General features: G+C 44.9%; 1 protein-coding gene across 3 annotated transcripts; it reads left to right on the forward strand.

Moving 5' to 3' along the window:
• The first annotated feature begins 6020 nt into the window (after positions 1-6020).
• Positions 6021-25298, forward strand: cxxc5a (CXXC finger protein 5a). Of its 3 annotated transcripts, XM_056411820.1 has the most exons (6): positions 6021-6207; positions 6363-6426; positions 10074-10231; positions 12914-12948; positions 13074-13881; positions 24127-25298. In XM_056411820.1, exons 4-6 carry the CDS (start codon positions 12935-12937, stop codon positions 24166-24168), a joined length of 864 nt encoding a protein of 287 aa, XP_056267795.1. In that variant the 5' UTR covers positions 6021-6207; positions 6363-6426; positions 10074-10231; positions 12914-12934; the 3' UTR covers positions 24169-25298. The 3 variants fall into 3 exon arrangements, with proteins under 3 accessions (XP_056267795.1, XP_056267794.1, XP_056267793.1); XM_056411819.1 differs by lacking the exon at positions 10074-10231; XM_056411818.1 differs by lacking the exon at positions 10074-10231 and having other exon boundaries at positions 6021-6179.
• Positions 25299-25779: the final 481 nt, after the last annotated feature.

Raw genomic sequence — 25779 nt, forward strand, 5'->3', positions numbered from 1 at the left:
GTTATCTTTATTGAAAAAACAGTGCTTTTCTTTGAAAAATAAAGACATTTCTAAGTGACCCCAAACTTTTGAACGGTAGTGTATGTTACTGGTTAAGAGTAGATTAAGATGAAACACAGCAACAACAAAAAGTTTCAGGTTCGCCTAGGAAAAAAAGAAGCACTTTCAGGATGAATATCTCCTGGATGGATGCACAGCAAAGGCCTAAAATCACCCAGATAATAGCACAACTTGTGAAAAGTCCCTCTGCAAAGTAAGACTGTGAAGCAGAACAATAGTTGGCGGGTTTTTAGTCAAGAGAATTTAGGAGAGGTCTCTAATATTTAAGCTTTTAATCAAACTATTGTCTCATTAATTTGTAAAAAGTTTCAGGTTCGCCTAGGAAAAAAAACCTTTCAGGATGATATCTTTTGGATGGATGCACAGCAAAGGCCTAAAATCACCCATATAATAGCACAACTTGTGGACATTCTCTCTGCAAAGTTTGATTTCGAAAAAATGAAGCAGAACAATAGTTAGAGAGTTTTTAATAAAGAGAATTTAGGCGAGGTCTCTAAAATGTGCATTTGGGCACATCTGAGCCATTTGACTTTTCTCATGTACCAATCCATATATTTCATTTGTATATTACTTATGGTGTCCAATACATCCACATCCATCAGTGTGTGGCTTTACAACAGTAAACCAAAGATACAGCTTCTGCAGCTGCTGCCACATAATTGCACTCGCAGTTCTTTCTGCAGTCACGTCAACGACACACACGCTATTAATTAAACGGCCGTGTCGTATGCGATTCAATTAAATCACGCGCAGAATTATCCAGGCTTGTAATAAAAACATTAAAATGGGCTTGAACCCGTTTGTGTTTTCTTTTTCTCGCTGTACTCTGACAGCCTCCATTGTCCAAGCGCAACCCCGGTAATCCATCTTGAATTCATTTGGATTTCCTCACTCCCAGATTAGCTAATCTGGATTTAATTGAAATGGATTAAGTTTTCTCTAACTCTGATTGATTTGAACTGTACGTGCACCGTCTGATGGCAGAACGTCAACCGCCTCCACGAAGAAGAATGTCATTCACTTTGGTCACTTTGTTTTCAACGTCGGGAAATTTCATTCGGATTTTTACTGGTTAGCAGTAAAGTTCTTTCACAATGTTTTAGCTCTTACTCCTGCAGTACTTGTGTATGCATGTTCCTGTGTGTGTGTGTGTGTGTGTGTGTGTCAGGAGTCTGCCTTACGTGTCATTAGAATATACATAACATGTCTCACTGCAAGAAAGCAGCAGTGAATCAGTGAATCCTAAAACTAAATATATTTAAAACAACAATCACAATGAACTAAACTAAAACTATCATAAGAAAAAAGCTCTTCTAACATATCAAAATATAACCTAAACTAGAATGGGCACTTGGTAGAGCGCATACCTTCACATATCACAAGATTGGGCATTGAATTATGAACATGTTGGCATTAGTTGCATGCCAATTGGATACAAATTGACCGTGCTATGGTAAAAAGAAGATTTTGACCTATCCATGACCTTGACCTTTGACCCGATCGATCCCAAAATCTAATCAAATGGTCCCCGGATAATAACCAATCATCCCACCAAATTTCATGCAAATAAATAAATAAATAAATAAACGGCGATCAAAACATAACCTTCCGCATTTTCAATGCAAAGGTAATAAGCAATGAATAAACAATATTGCTTTACAATAAAACTAAATACAAATGTCAAAATAAATAGCTCCAACAATCTTATTACTTTCACTTATTTCTTTTGAAGGGAAAGAAGAATAAAAATAAATAAAATAATAAAGTAATCAAATGTCCACTGAGGAGCTGGAGACTTCCCGGTGAGTTGATGGGAATGAATCGGGGTTTTCCATTTATTTCTTCAATTTTTGTTCAATCAGTTAAAAAGAAGAATAGTTATAGGACTTTCAGGAAATTCCACTCGGTGCATTAACTCCGGGGTCAGGGCCCGGAGGCGTTTCTCTTATGGAAACAGCTGACTCCAAGGCTAAAAAAATGCACCTGTCTGCACCTCTGAACCCACTAATTAGCACCTTCTATACCTCTCTAGTATAAACCGTTCAGACTCTCACGATAAATATTAAAACCACACCGTACGGATTGTTTTCCGTGCAGCTGGCTTCATTTCTCCGTGAACTCGGTGACTTCCTGAAGGTTGCGAGGGACGAAAACAGCAACTGGAACTCTCTGCTCCAACAGCTGGTCACATTTGGTGACAGATGATCTGTGGTATTCCACAGGAAGTGACATCGCCTGGCACCGGCCTGCCAGCCAATGGGAGAGAGCGAGCCTGTAGGAGCTCGTTTCCTCGCCAGTAGATGTCACGCTTCACACGTCACCGTTGGGCCGGGGATCATTTTGGAAATGTCAAATGTTTTGGAAATCACCGCGGATACGGATGGATGGTTAAACATAGTTAGATGGGTAAAATGTCAAAGTGTAAGAGTATAAACATGTAGAGGGACCATGAAGGCAGCTGCTCTGAAATAATATGGATGTTGGAAGTGCGTTGCAGTGAGTTTTTTTCTTTTTACAGGCCTTGAAAGAGCTGATGTTTCCCGCCTCGCCCCATATGCTCCCTTCATTTCCTCGCGTATACCTCTTTTTTTTGGGGTGTGGGGTGGGGGGGTGGTCCGGTCTGGTCATGTGTGCAGCTGGGGATGATGGAGGCTGTGCAAACGCTATAATCCTCCTCCACAGCTCAGGAAAGTACCCTTCCCTTCCCTCCCTGTCCAGAACGGAGGGGGGGGGGGGGGGGGGGACGACAACAAAGAGCCGAGTGTGGCTGCAGCCCGCGGGGTTCAGTGCACCCACCAGAACATGTCCAAGAGTCACAGCTTGCTGCTCCCTCCTATACCCATCTATCCACGCGTGACTTTCTCCCTCTCTCTCTCTCTCTCTCTTTCTCTCCTTTGACCCTCTTTTCAACCTACGAAAAAAAACCCGTGCGGTCGTAGGCCGCGACGCAACCGATCTTACCTCTGTTTCGTACCTCCGAAATAGAGGACTTTCGAAGGTCAAAAGGGAGGAAGGATAGAGCGGTAGAAGAGACGAGGCGGCGAGCGAGTGTTTTACGACCCGCGGCCGCGTGACGTCGTTCCACACGGCTGTGCGTGGAGACGGTGGAGTGTCGCCTCGAACAAAGAAACGGAGGCACAAAGTGGAACTCTTGTATTTATTTAATGGCGGGAAAGACTTAAAGCATCGTAGGACTCATGGAGAATGGAGATAGAGAGAAACCTGTTTTCGATGTACCCCGTGTTTGAGGATTACTTTGTTCATATGTTGACATTAAAAAACAAACACGTTGGGCTGATTTGCTACTGGACATGAACTGGTCCTCAAATGCAACGTTTTTTTAGATCGTCTGTGACTGTAACACCAACGAGCGCTAACTTCATATCAATACTCCAAAATATGTACTGAGAATCAAGTATTTAAATACCCGTGTTGAGGATTTCATTGGTCATCCATCGGGATGGTGACCCACCAGTTCGGTTCAGAATAAATGATGTCATCGAGAAATTTGTTCACACGCATTGACGTCCCGATCAGGTAATCTATACTGATTTATTGATGAGGCAATCACCTGGAAAACGGATTAGCAAGTGTTAGCATGATGGTGGACAAGGTCAACTTCATCCACGTCTACATTTATATCGATATCGGCACGTTAGCGTTGCCATTGTGAAAATGTGCTGATGTTAGCATTTAGCGAAAAGCAACCCCCGATAACAATAACACTTGAAGGCAACCTTCTTTTTTTGAAAACACTTGATTTAAACAAACGCAACTGAAGTTCACAGCAGCATTACGTTCACACTGGAACCGTTTCCACATGTGTTGTTATATCACATTTACGGCCCAAATGTCGCCTTATTTTGGGGCTTCTGTTTTAAAAAAGACATCTTGGATGAGACCGAAGGGATTCGTCTGCGGAAAAGACAACACCGGAGTGAAAGATGTTATATTTTTATGTCTTATCAGTCTTATATATGTCTTATCAGCACCATATCCAGGTGAAAGGTGCACCAAAAGACATTAATTCGACATGTTTCCAGCTGCTGCTCCGCCTGGAAACATTATATTAGTTTATTGTGATATATTAAACGATTTTTAGTCTTCGCAAAGATTTTTCTTCGCAAAATTCCATCGATGGTATTATTTTTGTAAAACCAACAAAGTAAATTCACTGAACTGTGTGTGTGTCTGCATTGACAGGAGTGTGTGTGAGGAATGTCAGTATCCTCTGTTTTGTAAAAGAACAAAGGTGGAATGTGTTAACCAGCCGGTATTAATCCACTGAAAGCTTCTTTTACTTCTTTTCCTCCTTTCAAATCATTTGACCACATGAGAATACTTGTTTTTTTAGATCACTTCCTGGTTCAGTGCATGTTGGATAAAAGTGAAACAACCTTGTAACAGCTGTAAGAAAACTAAAAAGTATAATACGGTAAGATGATGTCAGAGAAATAATATTTTCACATGTCCTTTGTCATGTGGATTTACTGAACCACGTTATGTTTGGCATGATATAATATATATATATATATATATATTAAGGAATAATACTGTGTGACTAAGGAGTTACACTCCAAAATAAGATAACCGTCATTAGTACTGAAAATAGACATTTTCTGAAATTTCTTTGAATATTTTTCCATTTTTAATTTGATGTATTTTCACAAATATATACAAATCACCATGTATAATAACTTTATTTAAATTCATTCATATGGATGACTACATATGGGGTCTTTAAAGCATCGTCAAATATTAAAACCTGGTTTTCCCAGTTTGACAAATATCTGATTGTGAGATAATCATCCAGTTCAGTGTCATTTCATCTTGAGAAAAGTCAACTTGAAACAAGCGAAACAAACTTGTTTCCCACTGGCATATTCAAAAATAATGAATTGCCAGTCAAATCATCAAATTATACAATAACCTGTCTGCGTTGCCGCTTTATTGTTCGTGCGTTTGGATCACAATCCCGTGCGTAATGGCACAGTTGGGTAGCTTTTTTTGACTTTAGTATTTACTAAGTGAGTGTCATGTTTATGAGAGCCATGAGCATATTTGTTTGCAGGGAGGTTGGATGGTTTACTGGCAGAGTTTGTAGAGCACCCCCCTCCTCTCTCTCTCTCTCTCTCTCTCTCTCTCTCTTCAGCCGCCGCGATATATTTTCCAGCTCTGAAGCCCGAACCGCACGAGCTCGATCGATTTCCATTGATTGTCCCTGACGAGCTGCTCCACTTTCTAGCCAATGTCAGCCAGTCCTGCGATCGGGAAGGAGAGAAATGAAGGAAAATCTCTGCCGCCCTGGCGGTGTCATTTCCACACACTCGGGTTGGCCGCCTGCCAAGCAGACAGGACAGCCGAAAGAGGCGGAGTGGACTTTTTTGTTTTGTTGGGGGGGTCTGAGCGCGAGGAGGCGCGACCGGAGAGGAGGATGAGGACGATTTCTGTCCGTCAGCGTGCAGGCGTGGTGGAATATCCATGGATGGGGTGCTTTTTGTTTTTTTTACCCTTCATGCGTTTCTCCTGACAAATATAACACCTTAAAACGAGAACAGACCATAACATTACAAAAATATATGCGTTTATATATGTATTCATATTATATTTGTATCCTCTAATTATAAAAACCCACAACAGAATCACTCACCCAGGCAGTTTAATGTCAATTAAACTAATTTGCTCACCAAAACCATCCGAATAAATATTTTTTAATTACTATTTTTTAATAAATTGTTTGACTTGACGTGCATCCGGTAACATTTACACACAGTGTCGTCATCTCTTATGAATACAGTTGTATTCTGACCCCCCCCCCCTCTTCCCCCAGCTGTCCTGACATCACACCGAACCTCGCGCCCTCTCTCCCTCTCTCCCTCTCTCCCTCTCTCGCTCTCTGTTTGTTGTTGCCTCAGCTGAGCTGGAGAGCGCGCGGGCGAACGAGCGGGTGCGCGCGCGGGCGCGCTCTCAGTAAAAGTCCACTTCGGTTTTTCCGCGAAGCTCCAAAAATCCATGAAATGTGTTTGCATGTTTCTCTCTGCAAGCGAGGATGTAGAAGGTGGGATCGCGAGCACGGAGAGAGCTCGGGGGGAACCCACGCGCTCACGCCTTCAGAGAAAGTACGCTTTTCCCCATAAATAACTGACGGTGAATATTCGTTTTTTTCTTCTTTTTCCCCTATATTTATCATGAACGGACAGGCCACTCTGTATGATTTTATTCTCGGAGAATAAGCTTTATTTTTATTTTTTTTCTCCTGCCCTTTTTCTTCTTCTTTTTTGTGTCCCCGTTCTGCTCGGCAGGCTGAGAGACGGACCGCTCGGACTGAGGGAGCTCTCCTCCCCTCTGGATCTGCTTTTCTTTGGGGTAGGTGCAAATAATTTGTGCCCGTGTTTGCAAAAAAAATAAAAAATATATGCAGATACATGTGGGAGGGGGGGGGAGGAGGGGAGGTGATAGGGGGGGTGCAATCATACTTTTGTTGGGAGTCTGCTGAAAGTTAAGGGGCTGTCATCTTCTTCTCTCCGGGGTGAACCGGGGCTCCTCCGGACATCCTCGTACAGAGGAGCCCGTGTTGCTGGCACCGCAGACGGGCGGCGGTGCTCGTGGACCACGGAGTCCAGACAAAAGCCAGCTCTGTGGAGCCGCTCTGTACTCTCGAGAGAGGAGAGGAACGGGTTTTTAAAAATTGCCGGGGGATAGGTGAACGGTGATGTGGGGTGGGGGTGGGGCTGGGGGCTGTCAGAACCATCTCCATTCCTCCTTTTTTTATAATAAGTCGCCTCCGTGATACGGACCGACACCGTGACGGGGTGGGGGGGGGGGGGGGGGGCGGGGATCAGCTGTTAACGATGCGCACTCAACTTGACGCGTAATGAAGGACGTGATCAACGGGCATTATTGGAGTGGGGTCGTCTTACATTTGACAACAGACGGATACGTCACCCCGCATAAAGAGGCGGAATGAAACTTTTATTTAACCCTAAAAAACACAAAACCACACCACCCGGTCACTACAGACCCCACATGTTCCCACTCGCGCCACCATACGCGAATATTACTCGGCTTTATTCCCTTTATATATTTTTTAATTCCACATGTCATCTCCTTGTTCTTCTTTCTTTCTCATCCTGATAAAGTTCCCAGGTACACAAGCTTCCAGCACGTTACGCCCCCCCCCCCCCCCCTGCATTGCTGCTCCAGTGCCGCTGCTCCAAGAGCTCCATATGTTCCGCGCGCCGTGGTTGTTTTTCCTCCTCCAACTTTTTTGTGTGTGTGTGACCACAGCCTCATTAGGGAGAAGACGCAGCAGGTTATGGACAATGGTGGAAGCCTTGAGTCTTATTATTGTCACCAGGCAGGCAGACTTCTTTTCTTTCCTTTTTTTTTTACTTCCTCCATTCGTGCGTCTGCGTGTGGAGGAACGAGCGCGCGCGCGTGTATGTGTGTGCGCGCGCGTCAGTCTACAGGAGGAGGGATGAATAGGAAATGTGTGTAGCTCCCCCGTAAGTACCAACACGAGTCCGCAGACAGCGCGTCTGAACCGGAGGGAGGAGGAGGGAGGGAGGGAGGGGGGGGGGCTGCATCGTGCATCGCCTGACCTAATCCATTAAATATTCTCACGTCTCTGGAGGTGTCACAGTCAGCTGCTCCACAGTTTGTGGCGGACCGAAATGCTTTCATAACCCTCCAGGAAATGTGACAATATTTCTTCCCCCCCCATCAGCTCTTTTTTTTTTTCAAAAGCTGGGATGGAAAACTTATTCAAGGGTAACACTTCAAGGAGGGTCCAGTCACACGTGATCTGATTCTCATTTAGCACTGGTCACATGTTTATTTAATAAAGACAATAAATTAAAAAAAAATCTGATTTTATTACTTAAAATAAAGTTAACTTGAGACCCACACTAAATTAATAATCACGTGTTTCACTGAACTAATGCGTGTGACATGGGGCTGCCGTGGGGGCCGAGTCAATGTGAGTGGAATATTTAAGGAGCCGCAATAGAACAACATCCCACTTCCTGGTAGTTTGGGGTTATTTTCACGTTGAGGTTTTCTTTCCTCTGAATACGATTATTGACCTGAACAAAACAAAACAATGGGATACACACACACACACACACACACACACACACACACACACACACACACACACACACACACACACACACACACACACACACACACTGGCCCTAAAGGCTTTCCTCCAATCGTCCCTCAACTATTGATCAGACCTATTGAACTACTGAACTGACCATCAGTCAGTGGTCACTACCGTGTGGACTGATGTTTATTTTCTTGGTAACACACTTTTAAATAAACTGCTTATATGCACGTGAGAGTTATGAGCTGTTCATGCTCACATCATAATGCTGATAACATTCTCACAGCATCTGTAAAGCTGTGTGTTTAGTATTTACTAAAGTATTCCTTAATTCAACAGTTATTTCAGCTCGCGTGTAGCCTCCCCGAGATCTCGCCAATAATTCATCTGACATATTTAATCGCGCTTTAGAACGCTTTCACAATGTTTTTCACAAACCGTGCAGGTGTCATGGCCAGCTTTGCTTCGTGTACAGAATCTACTCATCGTATTTGTGACTTATGGCTAAAAAAACCCCGTTTTTGCTTACTTGCCTTGATTTACAGGAGATGAGAAGGTTGATACCGCTCATGTGTTCGTATGCTAATGCTAGGCTACGACCAGCAGCCGGCGAAAAAGAAGTTTCCACGTTTTAAAGAGGGTTACTATTTCATGGCCCGGAGCCTACGGCCGGTTGCCTGGCAACTGGTCCTGGTCAAGAAATAGTTCGAGAAATATTTCAGCACATAATAAACGGAAAGTTGTCGTTTTTACCCGGCTAGCTGAACCCCCTCTCTTCAGTGTGTATGCTAAGCTAAGCTAAGCTAAGCTAACCGACGCCTGGCTGCAACTTCATATTCAGAGTGCAGACACAGAAACTGGTATTGTCCGTCTTTCCCAACATGTGTAATATTTCCTTTCATTTGACTGTTTCGGGTCACTGAGAATATGAACTGCAAATTTATATAAGCAAACCATTAGATATACATTTATACGCAGGTTGGGGGGGAACTATTTTCAGGCAGCATAGCAAGAAGAAAGTAAGCAGACGGAAAACGCAATTTCTAAAAGCATCAGGACATTATTCTGAACCACATTTCACACTCGCGTGACACTTGATTCTTGATTTCATGAGATAGAAAAGCTACATTGTGTGTGGAGCCAGACTCAATTATACGCTATTAGCCGATTCAACAAATATATAACTTGACGTTTTGTAAACCACATTTAAACAAAGGCTCAGTTTTCTGCCGACCAGCTGTTGATGTCACGAGTCTGATGTCACTCAGATGAATTATTGTCAAAAGTGTTTTTTACTGAAATGTACGGCAACATATATAATCGCATTCAGAGCGTTGTGTTGTAGCTCCTCAGGCCGGTCAATATTTTTTGTCGGTTCCACTAAATGACTTATTGACCATTAAGACGTGAAGAATTGTCCAGCACTCAGATTTACTTTTCCATAAAGTGTGAAAAAGAAAATCAGATTCAGTTTTAAAAAACAAAAACAGTTCAAAAAAAGTCATATTAATACACAGTGCATGTTCTCGCTGCAGTTTTTAATCTACCCAAAACAAGAGGCCCCCGAGTATTTGAGTCTGGCTTCGACTGCAGGATCAGATCAGGCGTCTCATTCCACACCGGGCGAGCTCATTGGTCAATCCCAGAAGAGGCTTTCTGGATTGTTCTGATCATTCGGATCATTTTATATCCAGACCTCTGGGAAATACCAGGTAAAGCCAACATTTACACCTATTTGTAAGCTCGAGTTGCAAGAAAACGTGTCTCTCTGAACTTACAACTCGGCGCGAGAAAACAGAAACCTGAGAAAGACTTTGAGAACCGCAGCGTTACGTCGGTACCATCGCGGGAAATTGAGCAAAAACACACTTGAAGGATAAAAACAACAGCCATTATGTGGTTTCAGCGGTACGGCGTTGACACTGAGTACCGGAGACAGTTGCGGTTCGTACGAGGACGCGCGTCTCCCCGGTGAACGATGCGGTGGAAGGGATCCGATGCCGGAGGTCGAGGAAGGCGACCGGCCTGAGACCGTACGCCGCCGCGCCCACGGCTGACGTTGACGTGAGTGTTGAGTGATAGGTCGGCGGGGGATGGGAGGCGTGTCCAGTAGTTGTCTACCGTCGTTAAACAACGCGGTCGACCGAAGCTACGCACATGTCGGAGGAGCAAAAAATACAAATCTGCGTGCACATGTTCGTCATTCCAGACGGATTTTGAGGGAGTTTTAGTATTTTCTTTGTGGCGGAATTTTTATCAGGTTCTCAAAATGTTATTGTGTCACAATGACACAATAACGAGAGTATTTAAGAAAATAAAAGCATGAAACAGTGCATTGAAAAGAGCCTGGCTGCCACTGATGAGTTCAGCTATAATACAAACTTGTGCACACCTTAAAATTCCCAATCGTACATAAAAATTATGAACAATTAATTGCCACAAAATATTGTCTAAATTCCACATCATCAACATTTTGGAGGTTTATATCCGCCTTCTTTTTATTATTTGTAACCCGGTGGCGTCGTCAGGGTCAGCTGGTCGCACAGTTCCCATGGCTCAATGATTATGTTACAGCTGATGGTGATATTTTTTGTTAAATGTCTTTGGGGAGCTTGTTTATTCCAGCTATTGATAATGCGCCAGTCCCATTAATTATGTAGACAACTCAAGTCTTTTATCACGTTTACTGTATTTATAGAGCGTTGATGAAGCTTTTAGGATCGGAGCTGGATTTTTCTCTCGGGCCATTTATTCGTCAACAAACAGTGTTGTTGTTGTCCCCAGATTTACTTCACCTCAATGCACAGCTGCCTTAGAGCTCGCTGGAGTAAATGTTACACTAAAATCTTAATGAAAAATCACATAAGTGACGACGAAATACACATTTTCGGCTCCAATATTCCATAACAGTGCGATAGAGAAACCCCGCGTATCGCTCTGGCGATTTGCAATGCGGCTTCTGCACCCGACCACGAACTGAGACACAGATAGTTTTGAGATGCCTTCGGGGAAACCGGACCCGGGTCAGTGCTGCGGTGGGAGAAACTGAAACTCCGGGGCTGCGGAGCTGGCTCTGGTTCGCTGGCGCCACATCCCCCCCCCCCCTGAGCTGGTGAGAATGTGGGGGCTGTGCTCTCGCCTTTGAAGCTTTACCTCCCACTAATTCTGGCCTTCCAATTTCCACACACTGCACAGACATCCCCCCCCACGCCCCCACCGTCCGCCAACCCCCCCCCCCCCCCTCCATCCTCTTCCCCTCCCTTTCCCTTTGTTTCCCTTATAAGGACTGGCCCGGCCATTTCCTCAGCTTGTCTGTGGGAGGTGGTGTGCTTGTTTGTGGACGCCGACAGGTCAGGAGGAGAGCGGCGTGGTGGTTTTACTTCTTCTTCATAGATGAGCAGTCACAGGGAATCTGCGTCTCGGAGGCCCTCGACATTCGCCCCGTGAAACCTCTTTATGAGCCTGAGCGCATATATTTTACCAGCTGATGTCGCTCTACAGGTTTTTGGGCTTTAAAAAGTAAATGGATGAATTATTATTTCTCGACAATGATGGGAATCGTACAACATCCAATGTGAATGAAAGAGAATCAACTTCCTTTGGTCTGAACTCTGTATTCTCATCAGTTCTTAGATTGTTGTGTGATAATCCCATCGGGTACGCACATGTGTTATTACATATGTACTCAGATTGATGTGCATGTAACTGTTAGTCAATACATGTAACGTTCCTAAATGATTAAACTACAATCTATAGATGGGCTTGTTTAAAAGGGTCATTATTACTAATAAATACAGTAATTTCAAGAAATTGTAAATTAATCTGACAGAAATCACAGTCACAATGCCAGATACAACAGATTCATTGGTTAAAGAGTTCACCAAGATACTATTTCCAACCAGGAAATAAAGTGATAAAGACTTTTCTGGAGAGCTTATGCATCTATAATTACAGCAGAACAAGATACATATTTCTAATTTGAATATATTACCGTTAAATGTGACGAATACCTATCAGTTTGTTGTTTTTGTCGTGTACTAAAGCAGTTTTTTCCCCTTAATTCAACACACTTAATTTGATTGTATTTGATTGAAATAGCAAGTCAAGGCTCCCGACCTTGTAATTTTGTTGTTCTTTGCCAACCAATCAGAGAAGCTCCAGGGAAGCAGGTGTTGATTTGTAGATTGATGTTTGAAGGATTAGAGATTCAAAGTTTTTTTTTAAATTTCTGTGCTTAAATTTGAATTATATGTAACTACATCTTTGTCTGGGTTAAATTTCCTCAAACTAACGTTCCGAACTCTCATAACTGACACATTCAAATGTATTTAAGTTTGAGTATTGAGCACATTTGTTGTGTAATTTCTAACATTATTACTTTACTGTTTTGCTCCCATGAAGCTGTTTTGAAGCTCTAAAAACCCTCTGAACGCTCCCTGCTCATCATAAATCAGCAAACAAACACAGTTAGAGACTAGCTGGTGACCACAGTGGAGCATTTAGCAGATAAATAGCATGAAATCTCCCACAGGAGTCGGTAGAGACCAAAAACTGAGCTAAAACTAAGTGAATACGAGACCGAGTGGCCAGAAACACTAAATGAATGCTAAGGATCCTAAAAGTGATGTTCTTCTTTTCAGAATGTACCCACGTTGACATCAATGGACAGTGTATCTCTTGAGTGTCTCAGTATTGGTGAGTAATATACTCTAATACATCTCTTCTCTCCCTATGTGATGTTTCCAGACGGCCCATGGAGCGACGTGCATGAGGGCTGAGCTGTAAGTGCGGGCAGAAGGCCTGGCGGATCGGTCCATTGAGGTCTCAGCGGGGCCACAGAACCGAACCGAGACAAGGCCTTTGATCCCCTTGCCCCCTTTCCACCCTCCCCCCCCCCCCAACCCAGGCTCCGGACCATGTCTAGTGGGCTGTCGGCGGGGGGCCGGACCGAGGACGCGGAGCGGAATAGCTGCAAGCAGGACTCTCCTGTCATAGAGCGCCGGAACCGCAGCGGCATCCTCAGCGAGCCCCTCAGCAAGAGCCTCAAGAAGTCCCGCACCCTCTCCCAGTACACGGCAGTGTCCTCCGCCACCAGCAATGGACACAGGGACCACGGCGAGGCCAAGAGGCACTCGGCCAAGCCTCAGCCACCGCCGCTGCCTCAGCCCACCGTCTCCGCGCTGACGGCGGCGGCCAAGTTGGACCGGACCCTGGAGCAGGTCCTGGAGGGACAGAATGGCCTGCTGCACTTTGCCCAGGCGGCGGCGTTGTTAAAGCGGGCCGGTATGGAGCACATGCTCCTGCCCGGGGGCATGGGAATGGGAGTTGGCATCGGAGACGCGGGCTCGGGGGCGAGCGACTTGGAGGGCACGTCTGTCACGGACGCCGTCGGTGGTCCCGTGGACTTCCCATATGGATTAGGGGGCGGGTTCCCCTTCAACCCGGGTCTTTTCATCATGACGCCGGCTGGAGTGTTTCTGGCGGACGGCGCGCTACACATGGCCGGCCTGGCCGAGTACCCGGCGCAGAGCGAGCTGGCCTCCGCTATCAACTCCGGCAAAAAGAAGCGAAAACGTTGCGGCATGTGCCCGCCTTGCCGACGGCGGATTAACTGCGACCAATGCAGCAGCTGCCGGAATCGCAAAACGGGCCACCAGATCTGCAAGTTTCGCAAATGCGAGGAACTGAAGAAGAAACCCTCTGCTGCTCTGGAGGTGAGTGTGTGGGAGTGTTTAGCCCCCCCCCCCCCCAAAATAAGCCTTAGCACGTTTGGATCCAAAGAGTACTAGGGTTAGGGCTAGGATTGGTTGGAGTTAGGGTTAGGTTTGGTTTGGTTGGGGTTAGGTTGGGTTGGGGTTAGGGTTAGGTTTGGTTGGGGTTTGGGCTAGGATTGGTTGGGGTTAGGGTTAGGTTGGGGTTAGGTTGGGTTGGGGTTAGGTTTGGTTGGGGTTAGGGTTAGGATTGGTTGGGGTTAGGTTAGGTTTGGTTGGGGTTTGGGCTAGGATTGGTTGGGGTTAGGTTGGGTTGGGGTTCGGTTTGGTTGGGGTTAGGGTTAGGATTGGTTGGGGTTAGGGTTTGGTTGGGGTTAGGGTTGGGTTGGGGTTAGGTTAGGGTTAGGATTGGTTGGGGTTAGGGTTAGGTTGGGGTTAGGTTAGGTTTGGTTGGGGTTAGGGTTAGGATTGGTTGGGGTTAGGTTGGGGTTACATAGCTTCAATGCCTTTACAAAAATTTCAAAAAACATTTGGGTCCAGAGAAACCAGAGAAATAAGTTGATCTCAGGGAAGATTTGGAAGATCTGAAAACAGCACAAAACAAATTTCAGCTTCACGTCACAAAGAAGATCTTCAGAATTTGTCCCTGTGTCGTTCCCCTTTAAGGGAAATAGTACAGGGGGGCTTTTTTGGTGGGGGGAGATGACTCCACAAGCAATGGGGGAATGACAGGTGGTGAAGAGTGTGGTGGGTAAGTGCAGGGTAAGCATGCACCATGGGGGGGGGCGGGGGGTCCACTATAACCACACAATCACCCTGCACACATCTTTTCAATCGGAAGGCTAATTCGGCTAATCCTAAACCCAAATTTACACAACGCCGCCCCCACCCAGTGGAGAAATGTTCACACGAACATCCTCGTCGCGCATATGTTGCAATTTTAAAGGACAAATATGCATATATTTATACTGAATATGTGTACACAGTATGTGTTTGTGCGTGAGTGTGCATGTGTGGGTATGTCCGTGTATGTGTGTGTGTGTGTGTAACAAGGTCCATCTGGCCACAGAGCTGTCATCTGGAGCTCCAGGTGTCAGTGTGCCCCCCCCCCCCCCCCCATATCCCCTCCTTCTTTTTGCCGCCGTGACACTCCGGCTCGTCTAAATGGTCCTCCAAACTTCCCGAGCGTCGCCTCATCATCGCACTCAGTGAGGACAGAAAAACGACCGATCGTGAAAGCGATGGCAGCAGATGTTCCGTCTGAAAGGAAATGAACTTTTTGGGATCAATGTGGATAAAGAGTCACTTTGGCATTGCGTAATACGTTGATAACGTAGCGTGCGAGCCGGTGGAGAGGCCTCCGGTCTAATCGGCACGAACTGGATGCGTGCTTCAGACCGCCAACGGCTTCACGCCTCCCTCTCCCCGATGCCTGTCGGTCGCTCGGTCGCCGTGCGCCGACTTTCGGGCGTCCGCGGTGAAATGCTCCTTTAAGGAGATGGTTTGGTTAACAGGATGTTTTTGAGTGACATAAAAATGATGTCATTTTAAATGTAAGAGTCGCCTGGTTGAGCAAAGTTAATAGACGTTAATGGAGCCACCGGACAATCCCACGTTTTCTAGCTCGACTTCTACTGTCCGCTAAAGGCCGAGGGGTCTTAGGGGGTCTTAGGGGGTCTTAGTTCTTAGGGGTCTTAGTTCTTAGGGGTCTTAGGGGGTCGTAGTTCTTAGGGGTCTTAGGGGGTCTTAGTTCTTAGGGGTCTTAGGGGGTCTTAGTTCTTAGGGGTCTTAGGGGGTCGTAGTTCTTAGGGGTCTTAGGGGGTCTTAGTTCTTAGGGGTCTTAGTTCTTAGGGGTCTTAGGGGGTCATAGTTCTTAGGGGTCTTAGTTCTTAGGGGTCTTAGGGGGTCTTAGTTCTTAGGGGTCTTAGGGGGTCGTAGTTCTTAGGGGTCTTAGGGGTCTTAGTTCTTAGGGGTCTTAGGGGGTCGTAGTTCTTAGGGGTCTTAGGGGGTCTTAGTTCTTAGGGGTCTTAGGGGGTCTTAGTTCTTAGGGGTCTTAGGGGGTCGTAGTTCTTAGGGGTCTTAGGGGTTTTTAGATCTTAGGGCTCTTAGGGGGTCTTAGTTCTTAGGGGTCTTAGTGGGTCGTAGTTCTTAGGGGTCTTAGGGGGTCGTAGTTCTTAGGGGTCTTAGGGGGTCTTAGTTCTTAGGGGTCTTAGGGGGTCGTAGTTCTTAGGGGTCTTAGGGGGTGGTAGTTCTTAGGGGTCTTAGGGGGTGGTAGTTCTTAGGGGTCTTAGGGGGTCGTAGTTCTTAGGGGTCTTAGGGGGTCTTAGTTCTTAGGGGTCTTAGGGGGTCTTAGTTCTTAGGGGTCTTAGGGGGTCTTAGTTCTTAGGGGTCTTAGGGGGTCTTAGTTCTTAGGGGTCTTAGGGCTAACCTCTTCATGATAACAACACTACACATATTGAGATGTTTGTGCACACATTGGTTTAGATCAATATGTGTTGGCATGTTTTAGCTTATTCACTATCCAGATCATATGATAAGTAGCCGACATATGATTTACACAGATCCTTATTTTGCTGAATAACTTTGCAAATAGACAAAAAAACAAAAACATTATGAGCTGTTTCAGAAAATGGCCCAAAAACAACATATTTCAAATGAAGAGACAAAGCTCTCTCGGGAGGAGGCCTTCAGTGGTTGGTTAACAGAACGTTGGACTTCAAGAACAGGATTTCCTGCCTATTATTATTTTTGTAACCGTGACAACATTGGGTCCTTAACTTTGAATGAATTAGTAACATAACCTCGTGGTTTGTATGTCTAAACCTGTTAAAATGCGACATCCCTGCAGCACTCTGTTAATGCTCTTAACTAATAACCGTCGTCATATCATAAAACTGATGTTTTCACATGGTTCACAGACTAATAATGTACTTTGATGTGTATTTTGAAGCACTTGTTGGCTTGTGTTGTAGGTAGTGAAGATCCTATTAGGTACATATATCAGAACGACGTTGCGGTTGAGTTATGATCATTTGTACTTTGACTCTAGTGCACTAAAAAGTAGCAAACAAACAAACAAAGAGAGCATGATCTGTGTGAGATTAATGGATAAGTCAAAACATTGAAGGTCCATTTGACCGTGTGAAGTTGAAGCGTTCATATGCCGGTCATTCAGGGCAAATGTGACTTTCACACGTCGAGAATCAATCCGTCTGAATGGCAGCGTGTTGCTTTCTCTCACTTTTCTATTGTTCAGTTGGCAAATTAATGAGCGGCTTCACGTGTCTCCGTTGATGATTCATGCCGAATGTGTCAGCTCGCCACGTAGGCGGTACGACGACTCGACGTCTGAAACGGGGAGGGGAAAAAAAGAGAATTTTATTCTAATTTATGATTCGCAATTGATGTTGTCGTGGCAGTTAGCCCAATCATACCAGTCATTCACACCAGTGATGCCAAAACCCAAAGGGGGCTTGAATATTCATGAGTGTTGATGTTGATATCGGTCATCGTGCGGCTCGAAACGTCAGTCTGCCGGTCGCCGCGTCGTATAAAAGAAACTCCAGGGTATCATAAACCTGCCAAGCCTCTGAGTACAATAGCAGTCTGATCATTGGCTTTAGTAATCGTATGTACTGTAATTACCTCGCACGCATTTTATACTCCTGACATCTGGAAGTATGTACGACTAACCACTTCATTTACTGCGTCTGTCAAGCAATTTCCCTTTTTTTTCTTCTTCTTCCCAGATCATAAACAAAAAGGCAAAATCTCTGCATGCAACGAGACAATATCAGACAACGGATATGTGTTATTAAAAGTGTGTGTTTGTTGTGCTGGAAGCACGACTCTATTACATCATTCCTGAAGGTGTCTGCACAGAATCATTAATTTTAAAATGTTATCCAAAAAAAATGCTTTTAGACAATCGAATGCATCAAATGTTCAGAGTCCACAAGAAGTTTTTATATTTTTCTTGCGTGGCCAAAATGTGGATTAGGTCACACTAAAGCCTGGACGTGGATATTTGGATTATCAGGGTCATTAATTCCTTAAACAAGAGGCACATTGATGAAATGTGACATTACATGGACATATTTTTAGGGATGGGTATCGGTTGGTTTTTTTTCCGATAGGCTACCGGTGCTAAACCGGTACTTTTAAAACGATATCAGTGCCTAAACTGATACTTAATTTTTAAAAAAAGGGCAAGGCACATATATGCCAAAGTGAGAATCAAACCATAACCTCAACCACTTGACAACCTACAGCGTCAGATACAATCTCAGTAATACTGCTGGTCGAGTTCCCGGTACACGGACATCTTTGCAATGCGTTCATTGTAGTTTTAGAGCGATAAAGTGACTCAACCTGTGTGCATCGGCTGAGATCTGCATCGCAAATAGTGTATTCAACATAACGAGACTCTCATTGAATCAGGAAGCCACCCCAGAGTTCTCTAACCTGCTAATTCTTTGCCCCCAAACGTGATTTTCTACAGTATCAACTTTCCGACAGCGGTACAACATTTTACATTTTTTACCCTGCTTTTTATTTGTTCTCATTGAACTCATGACGTCCCCCCCCCCCCCGTGAGCAGTCTAGAAGTCGTCTCTTATGGCTTTGTTATTAAGTCAACAGCTCTTGTTCAGCTGGAGATGCGATCACAGATTACGGCCGGGGGCCGCGCCGTCGGGCGAGCGTGACGTCGCCGGCGTACGAGCTAAATGTCACGAGGATGAGCCGCGTCAGGACGGAGCCGAGCGTCAGCAGGAAACCCTAAATCTCAATAATGAGTGGACGATGTAATATTGTGAATTACGGTGTGTATTAGTATGCCTCTTTAAGAGAAGTTCTATCATCCCCTCCATCAGGGTAGGACATTTACATATTTTTTACTTGTGAAATAATATTTAATTGTTGTTAAAAAATGATAAATATACTTATTTAGGCTTACAGTATATGAGCAATTGTCGTGAAAATGGCAATAATAAGACTTAGGCAGTAGTCTACAGATTCAAAGTGTTTTCTTAGATTTTTTAACAAATATAAATCAGACAATCACATTCAATTTTATTCTTATTTATTTGCGTTTATTTTTTCTATTAATTTTTTTAAACAACTATTAACAATTTACCCAATTTTTTTTTAATTCAAATTATATATATATATATTTTTCTTACCTACCTTGTACAGGCAATACAGCTGGAACAGACACAACAAAAAACAAAAACAAAATACTATTAAATTATCGAATTTATGGGGGCATTTTTTGCCCCTCTTCTAGTGATATCAGGGGCAAAATTATATTTCTTTGGGGCAGTTTTGCCCTTTGCCCTCCTGTATTTCTGACGCTGCCCTCCGTGCATATTCGGGGCGACCTCCTGTTCCCGAAGAGACGCCGGTCCTGAGCGTTGGGAGTGAACTGAGCCTCCGCTGTGTGCGTCACATCCCCCTCCAATCGAAGATGGAGCGGCACATCCCGTCTGCCGTGGCGTGCGATCTCTAAAGAGGCTTGAAGTCTTCATCAAACACGCGTCTCGCGGTCAATTTGTCAGCCATCCTTTTTTTTTTTACGCGAACAAAACTTCTTCTCTTCGCTCGGGGGGTATATTTGTGCGTTTTACACTCCGGGTACACGACGTGCGGTTACGAAAGCAGCCGCGTGCTTATTTTGAGGCTGTTTGACGGGTTTCCATTGAGAGCTCACGGCGGCTCAAAGAGGAGCGTAACCACACACAAAAACATCGGCGAGTGAGGGGGCGTCGGCGTGCCGAGGCCTTCGCCAACGCCGCGGCTCGCCGGCTGAAGATGTCGGGATTTATTCTGGGGATGCTGCATTTTGAGAGAAACAAGTGGGAGGGCAGTTCCTTTGCCGCTCCGCGTACCGAACACCCCTCCGGCGGCGTCGGTGTCAGCGATGCCTGTTCAACGCGGGGAGAAAGAAGGAGTGAGGAAGTTGGAATGCATCTCGTCTTTGTACTCGTACGTTGCATTTGAGGACAGGAAAGACGGGAGATGAGCTTTTTTAGCCGTTTTCTAGCGATACAGCTATCGGCCGGCGGTCGGCGGTAGCTCGTGGGGGAGGGGCGTCGTCACAAGGTCCCGGGTTCGATCCCCGCTCTCCCCATTAGTTGCATGTCAAAGTGTCCTTGAGCAACACACTGAACCCCCGGCGGCTCCCCGGTCGCTTCGCTGCAGCCCACCGCTCTTCAATGGGTCGAATGCAGAGAAGAAATTCCCCGTCGGAGATCAATAAAAGTGTAAATTTCTTCTTCTTTTCTGATATATTTAGAAGAGAAATGAATTGGTTGTGTCAAAGACTTGTGCTTCTATGCCGGTGTCAGCCGTTGATACGGGAGTGTTCCCTCGCGGTCCCTCCTGCCTGCCAGACGCAGAGCGCCACGCGCAGTCGGGGCAGGAGAGGCGGATGCAAAGTGACGGGCGACACCGAGACGCACGGACGAGTGGGCAAGTTGCCGGGCAGACGGAGGGCCACGCTGGAGGGGACAGAGGGGGGCCATGCGAGACAGAGAGAGAGAGAGGGAAAGAGGCGGGGCTTCTGGATGACGGCGCATCGAAGCTGCACGACGGTCGATAAAAAATGACTTATTCTCGTATTTTGCTCAAACTGTCACCGTGTCCTGACAGCAGTGCAGGAAACAGATAATCTGTGAAGAAAACAATCTGGTTCCTCGGCGTTGAGTGCTCCTCGAGCCTGGAGGAGGACATCCAATCACACGCAGCTGTCAATCACCGCTCAGGAACTCTGATCTAAATGTCAATCTGGGTCGCCCTTATCGAATATGAGTCACAATTCTGTAATTCTTCTAATTTTTAAGTAGGAAAATATTTTATTCAGACATTTACGTTTTTGTTTCCGCCGCATTTGCTGTTGAAAATGCCACATGTCACATTAACATCCAAAAATACTGCATTTAACCAAGTTTGAAAGTCATTTATTAGATTTATTTTGACCTCTGATCGCAGGGCATGAGCATCCAGGGGTAGCGTGAAATATCTGGATCATTAGCTTCATAATATTTATTCACAACAACCCACATTGATTTCCGACTATTTTGAAAATCAATCATTTCAGTTTTTAAAATGTTTTATTTCTACAAAATATTTTCTTTGTCATACCAGCCAATAAGCTGAAAAAGAGCAACTTGAAGAGATATTACTGCGGCTATATATTTTTTAAACGTAAGTATTTCTTCATACACATGTTTAATTGACGACGATGTATTGGTCAAGTGAAATAAATCCTATGAACACACATACATGTCGACAGCTGGAGGTCATGTATGTTCCATGTATGTTCTGATTCAGATGTTTTAAAGCAGGAGTGTCTAACTCATTTTCACCGTGGGCCACATCATGGCTGCCCTCAAAGGGTTGTAACTGTAACTATACAAACTACTCGCCAACATGTTAAATAACTCTCTTTGCATTTTATTATTGTTTATTTGAGTGTAGAAATATTTTACATAAGAACATTTATTTAATATTATAACATAAACTCATCTCATTTGAAACCTTCAAAATAAAAGCACAGGATATATATATTTGTAAAAAAAAATTTAAGAAAAGGTGATCATATATCTTTGAAGCCGCCAGGGGCCACATTAAATGCCGGATTTGGCCCCCCGGGCCTCGTGTTTGACACCTGTGCTTTAAAGCTTCCCTTCTCTGTCCTGATGCTCGTGGAGGTGCTTTGCATTCGGCGGTTCGTCTGAAAGATGTAAGGCCGCCTCTTTCTTCTGCTTTTGTTGTACGCCACCAAAAATTATTTGTTCCACGCGAAGAAAAATCTGCCCGCCGACGACACATCCATCGATTTCTTCGTGATTGGCCACTTTACACCCACAGATTCCATCCGTCTGAACCTTTGCAATCAGTGTTGTTGAAGAGAAGATTTTTTTTTCTTCTTCCTATTCGTGAACTGCTGCCATTTCTTCTCTCTCTCTCCCTCTCTCTCTCCATTGATTGCTCATGTTTGATAATGAGGGGGGAAAAAAACTGCATCTCCAGTCCAAGCCGAGCGGATGTGTTGTTTTTCTTCCCACGCTTGATGTCACGGTCAGTCCGGCCTTCAGCACGTTTTTTTTCTATATATTTTTTTGGACATCTGTGGCAGGCGCCAGATGTTGCTGCCCCTCCGACTGTCTCCCCAACAGCCGAGCGGGCGCTCTGGAAAAGGTCATCACGGAGATGGATGGGCGGGCCCCCGAGAAACTTAACACACGGAACATAAAACAATATTGCCGATATGTTAGCTGTTAACCTCCTTTTTGGTTCCTATTAATATTCATGTGAGCCGAAAAAGAATTAGCTTCAATATGTCCGCTGGCATCCGCGGGCCGTGAACAGCGCTGCGTGGCGTTCACCGTCTCCGCCGTAAAGATTATTACTGATTGAGTTAATTTAACACATACTGCACAGTGTGGGCTATATTTAGAGTTATTGCCTTTGTTTGAACACGTGAAAATGTTGAATTTTTTTTCTGTAACCCAGCTGGAGTTAACTTTCAAAATGAAAGTGAATGAAACCTGTGGAGCACGGAGCCCGCTGTCCCTCAGCTTCACGTCCAGATGTGAACAACAGCCGGTTCACTGGTGTAGAAATGGTTTGAATGGGCCTGGGAATTTTTTTTAAATTAGGGCTGGTATTGTTTTTAGCTTCTTTGAACGAATAACCCGTTTGCTTCTGATGTCTTTGTAGAAAGAGAAAAAAGGGGCGGATGCAACGTTGAGGCTGATTTTATTGAGGTTACGCATTATTAATTGCGTTATGAATTGAAAGAATGACCGCACGTCCTCTGGGCATCTCACCACCCCCCCCCCCCCCCCCCCCGGCTGGCCCTCCAGCAGACAAGGGAAACGTTATGTGGCCCTCTCAGGAAAAAGTTTGGGGACCCCTGGTATAAACCCTCTGGTGGAAAAGTGAATCAGAAATCCATCGTGTATGAGAATTCTAGTTCAACAGTCCCACTGTTTGGTGTGATTTCGGTGGGGGGGGTATGTGTGAGTGTCGGTTAACGTGTCACATGTGTGTGTGGAGGTGTGCGACTGTACTTGAATACATATTGGTCGGGCGTGTGAGAGTGTGTGTGTGTGTGTATTTGTGTGTGTGTGTGTGGGTGCATAAATGTTTGCCGAGCTCCTACCGCTAACGGAAAAAAAGGGAGAAGAATCCGTGCTGCAGGAATCGAGTTGCACTTAGCAGGAACGCCGGCCGCGCCGCGAGCTCCGGGTGGCCGCCCAGCGCCTCTCTCTCTCTCTCTCTCTCCCCCTCTCTCTCTCTCTCTCTCTCTCTCCCTCTCTCCATCTCCTGATTGGCAGGCCGCCGCTGTGCCCTGCGGCCGCGTGCACGTGTGTGCACACGCCTCGGTGCAATCAGAGGAGATAACCAAAAGTGAGGGATGGACGGAGAGAGAGAGCGGCGGCGGCGGTGGTGGAGGTGGTGGAGGAGGTGGTGGGTGGAGGAGGTGGTGGTGTGGGAGAGCAACGTGTTGTGTTGGTGGCTAAATAATAAATGTGGCATATCGGGTTTTGTGTGTGAAGCCAGCGAGACTGAAGCCCCGGTCCTGTGGTGGTGCTGAGGAGAGAGGAGTGGGGGGGGGAGGGGGGGGGCAGCTGTTGGGCCAGACGGTGCATGATGTCGACGTTTCAGGATTCATCCAGGGACAAAGAAAGGAATAGAAGTTGATCGATTAGCTGTGTTAGACGTTCATAATTTAAAGTCGTTTGTCGAGATGAAAATTCTCTGAAGATGCTTTTGCTTTTTGTTGTTGTTATTGCGTAATCAATGTTTTTGGACTGCGGCTCGGACTAAGCAAATCCATTTGAAATCTACATCTCACCTCGAGAGCTGTGATAACGTTTGATTTTTTTAATGATTATTTTCTACATAGAGGAGAGAAAAAAAGGAAATCAATAGCCGATAGATTAATCGATAATGACAATGATCGTCTGTGGCGACCGGATTACAATCTAAGATGTGGTTGCAGAACCTTGTGGGTCGATGACAGGAGGGAACCGTCATGGATGCTCTTTGTCTGCTGGGAGGATTTTACAGATTCTCAGTGAAGTCCGAGATTCTGGGATTATATCTGCAAATACTTGTAAAAAAAAAAGAAGAAAAAAGTGCGGCTTTTTATTAACAACTCCAATCTGCTGTTCTCTCTCTCTCCTCCTCCTCTCCTCCTCTCCTCCCCTCCTCCTCGTCTTCTCTTTCTCCTCGTAGGTGATGCTCCCCACAGGAGCGGCGTTCCGGTGGTTCCAGTAGGACTCCTCCTCCTCCTCCTCCACTCCCGATACCCAAAGCTCTGCCATCAAGTGCAATGTCAACTTCCTGGATGGTCTCCAGCAACAGACACTGGCTAATAAACAAAACAGGCAAACAAAAGAAAAAAAATTATAGAAATAAATAAAAAAATCTATAAAATATTTTGAAAAAAACAAAAAAAATCAATCGGGTAATGGATGCACCTACTTATTCCTTGAACCAAAAATGAAACGTGAAGAAAAGCATCTATGGCAACTTTCATTCCCTTTTCTATGTTTCCATTTTGGTACCTTTTGTCGCCCTTTTTTTTTTTTCCAAGCAGGTTTTTTTCTTTTTCTGTCGCTTAAAAACACGGAACTACTGTTCATGGCCAGAAACAGAAATGACAGACTGAGTGTGGACAATCAAACTAATTTCTGTGTTTTTTGGTGTTAATGTTGTTCATGTGTGGAAAAGATACAGTACTTGTGTAGAGAATGTAAATTTTACGGCTATATTTCAACAAAAAAACTAGTGGCTAATGGCAAAACATTATCGTAATTCTTCACCGTTGTTTTACTTAAAAATGTCAGTTTTATGATTCTCTTTGTCGAAGAGTCGGATTGGTTGTCTTTAAAAAGACAAAGGAAATGTAAACTCAGCCCTCTCGTGCATTTCCAAACTTTTCCTTGAGTGATACTGGCAGCCTTACGTCACCGCGGCCCTACTGAGCATGTGCAGAAGCTGCTCGGGGGCTAATAGCACTAAGAGACAGCACTTGCTCTGAGTCTACCCTACTGAACGCACTGAGACAAGATTCTTTTGTTTTGTTTTATTTGCTATATTTTCAAAGTTTTTTGTTAAGTTGCTGGGTAGCTACACCTTTTTTAATTTTTTTTTATTTGGGGGGGGGGGGGAATAACCAATCTTTGTATTTGTTTAGAGATAAATTCGACTGTTTTTTGTGAATAAAAAAGGAATGCATGTATTTGTGTCAAAATTTACAATTCTGACGTTTGTCTACTTTACATTTGCATGTTAAAAAAAAAAGAGAAAAGTATACGTTTTCCATGAATTGAAAAAGAAAATTCCCCTTTCTAATTATTCTTAAGATTCTGACGTGAGCAGAACTCATTAAAAAGTAAAACCAGGCGGCGTTATGGATCACCGTGATATCTCTCTCTCTCTCATGTGTAATATCTTGTAAAGGTTACAGGTACTGGAACCCAAAAGCACGACAAACACAGGAATGCAGGAGGAGGCAGTTAACTCAATGTTTCAGGCAGGGTCAACACCGGGTGGTCCGTCAAACAGGGCAACAAATCCAAAAAGGGGCAGGCAAAAATCTCAAGTCGGGTTAACAGGCAAACAGGGTCGTAACAGGCAGATCAGAACTAGTACTAGGAATTCGCTGGAAAGTTTGGCAACGACACACAAGACAATCTGGCAGAGGACAAGTGGAAGTGAGGGAGCTAAATAGTGAGGGACTAATGAGGGGATGGGCTGCAGGTGAGAAGGGCGTGAGGACCAGGTGAAGGGAATGAGGGACTAACGAGGTGATCAGATGCAGGTGAGAAGGGCGTGAGGACCAGGTGAAGGGAATGAGGGACTAACGAGGTGATCAGAGGCAGG

The sequence above is a fragment of the Pseudoliparis swirei genome, chromosome 3 (assembly GCF_029220125.1).
Source record: "Pseudoliparis swirei isolate HS2019 ecotype Mariana Trench chromosome 3, NWPU_hadal_v1, whole genome shotgun sequence".
NCBI classification, from domain to species: Eukaryota; Metazoa; Chordata; class Actinopteri; order Perciformes; family Liparidae; genus Pseudoliparis; species Pseudoliparis swirei.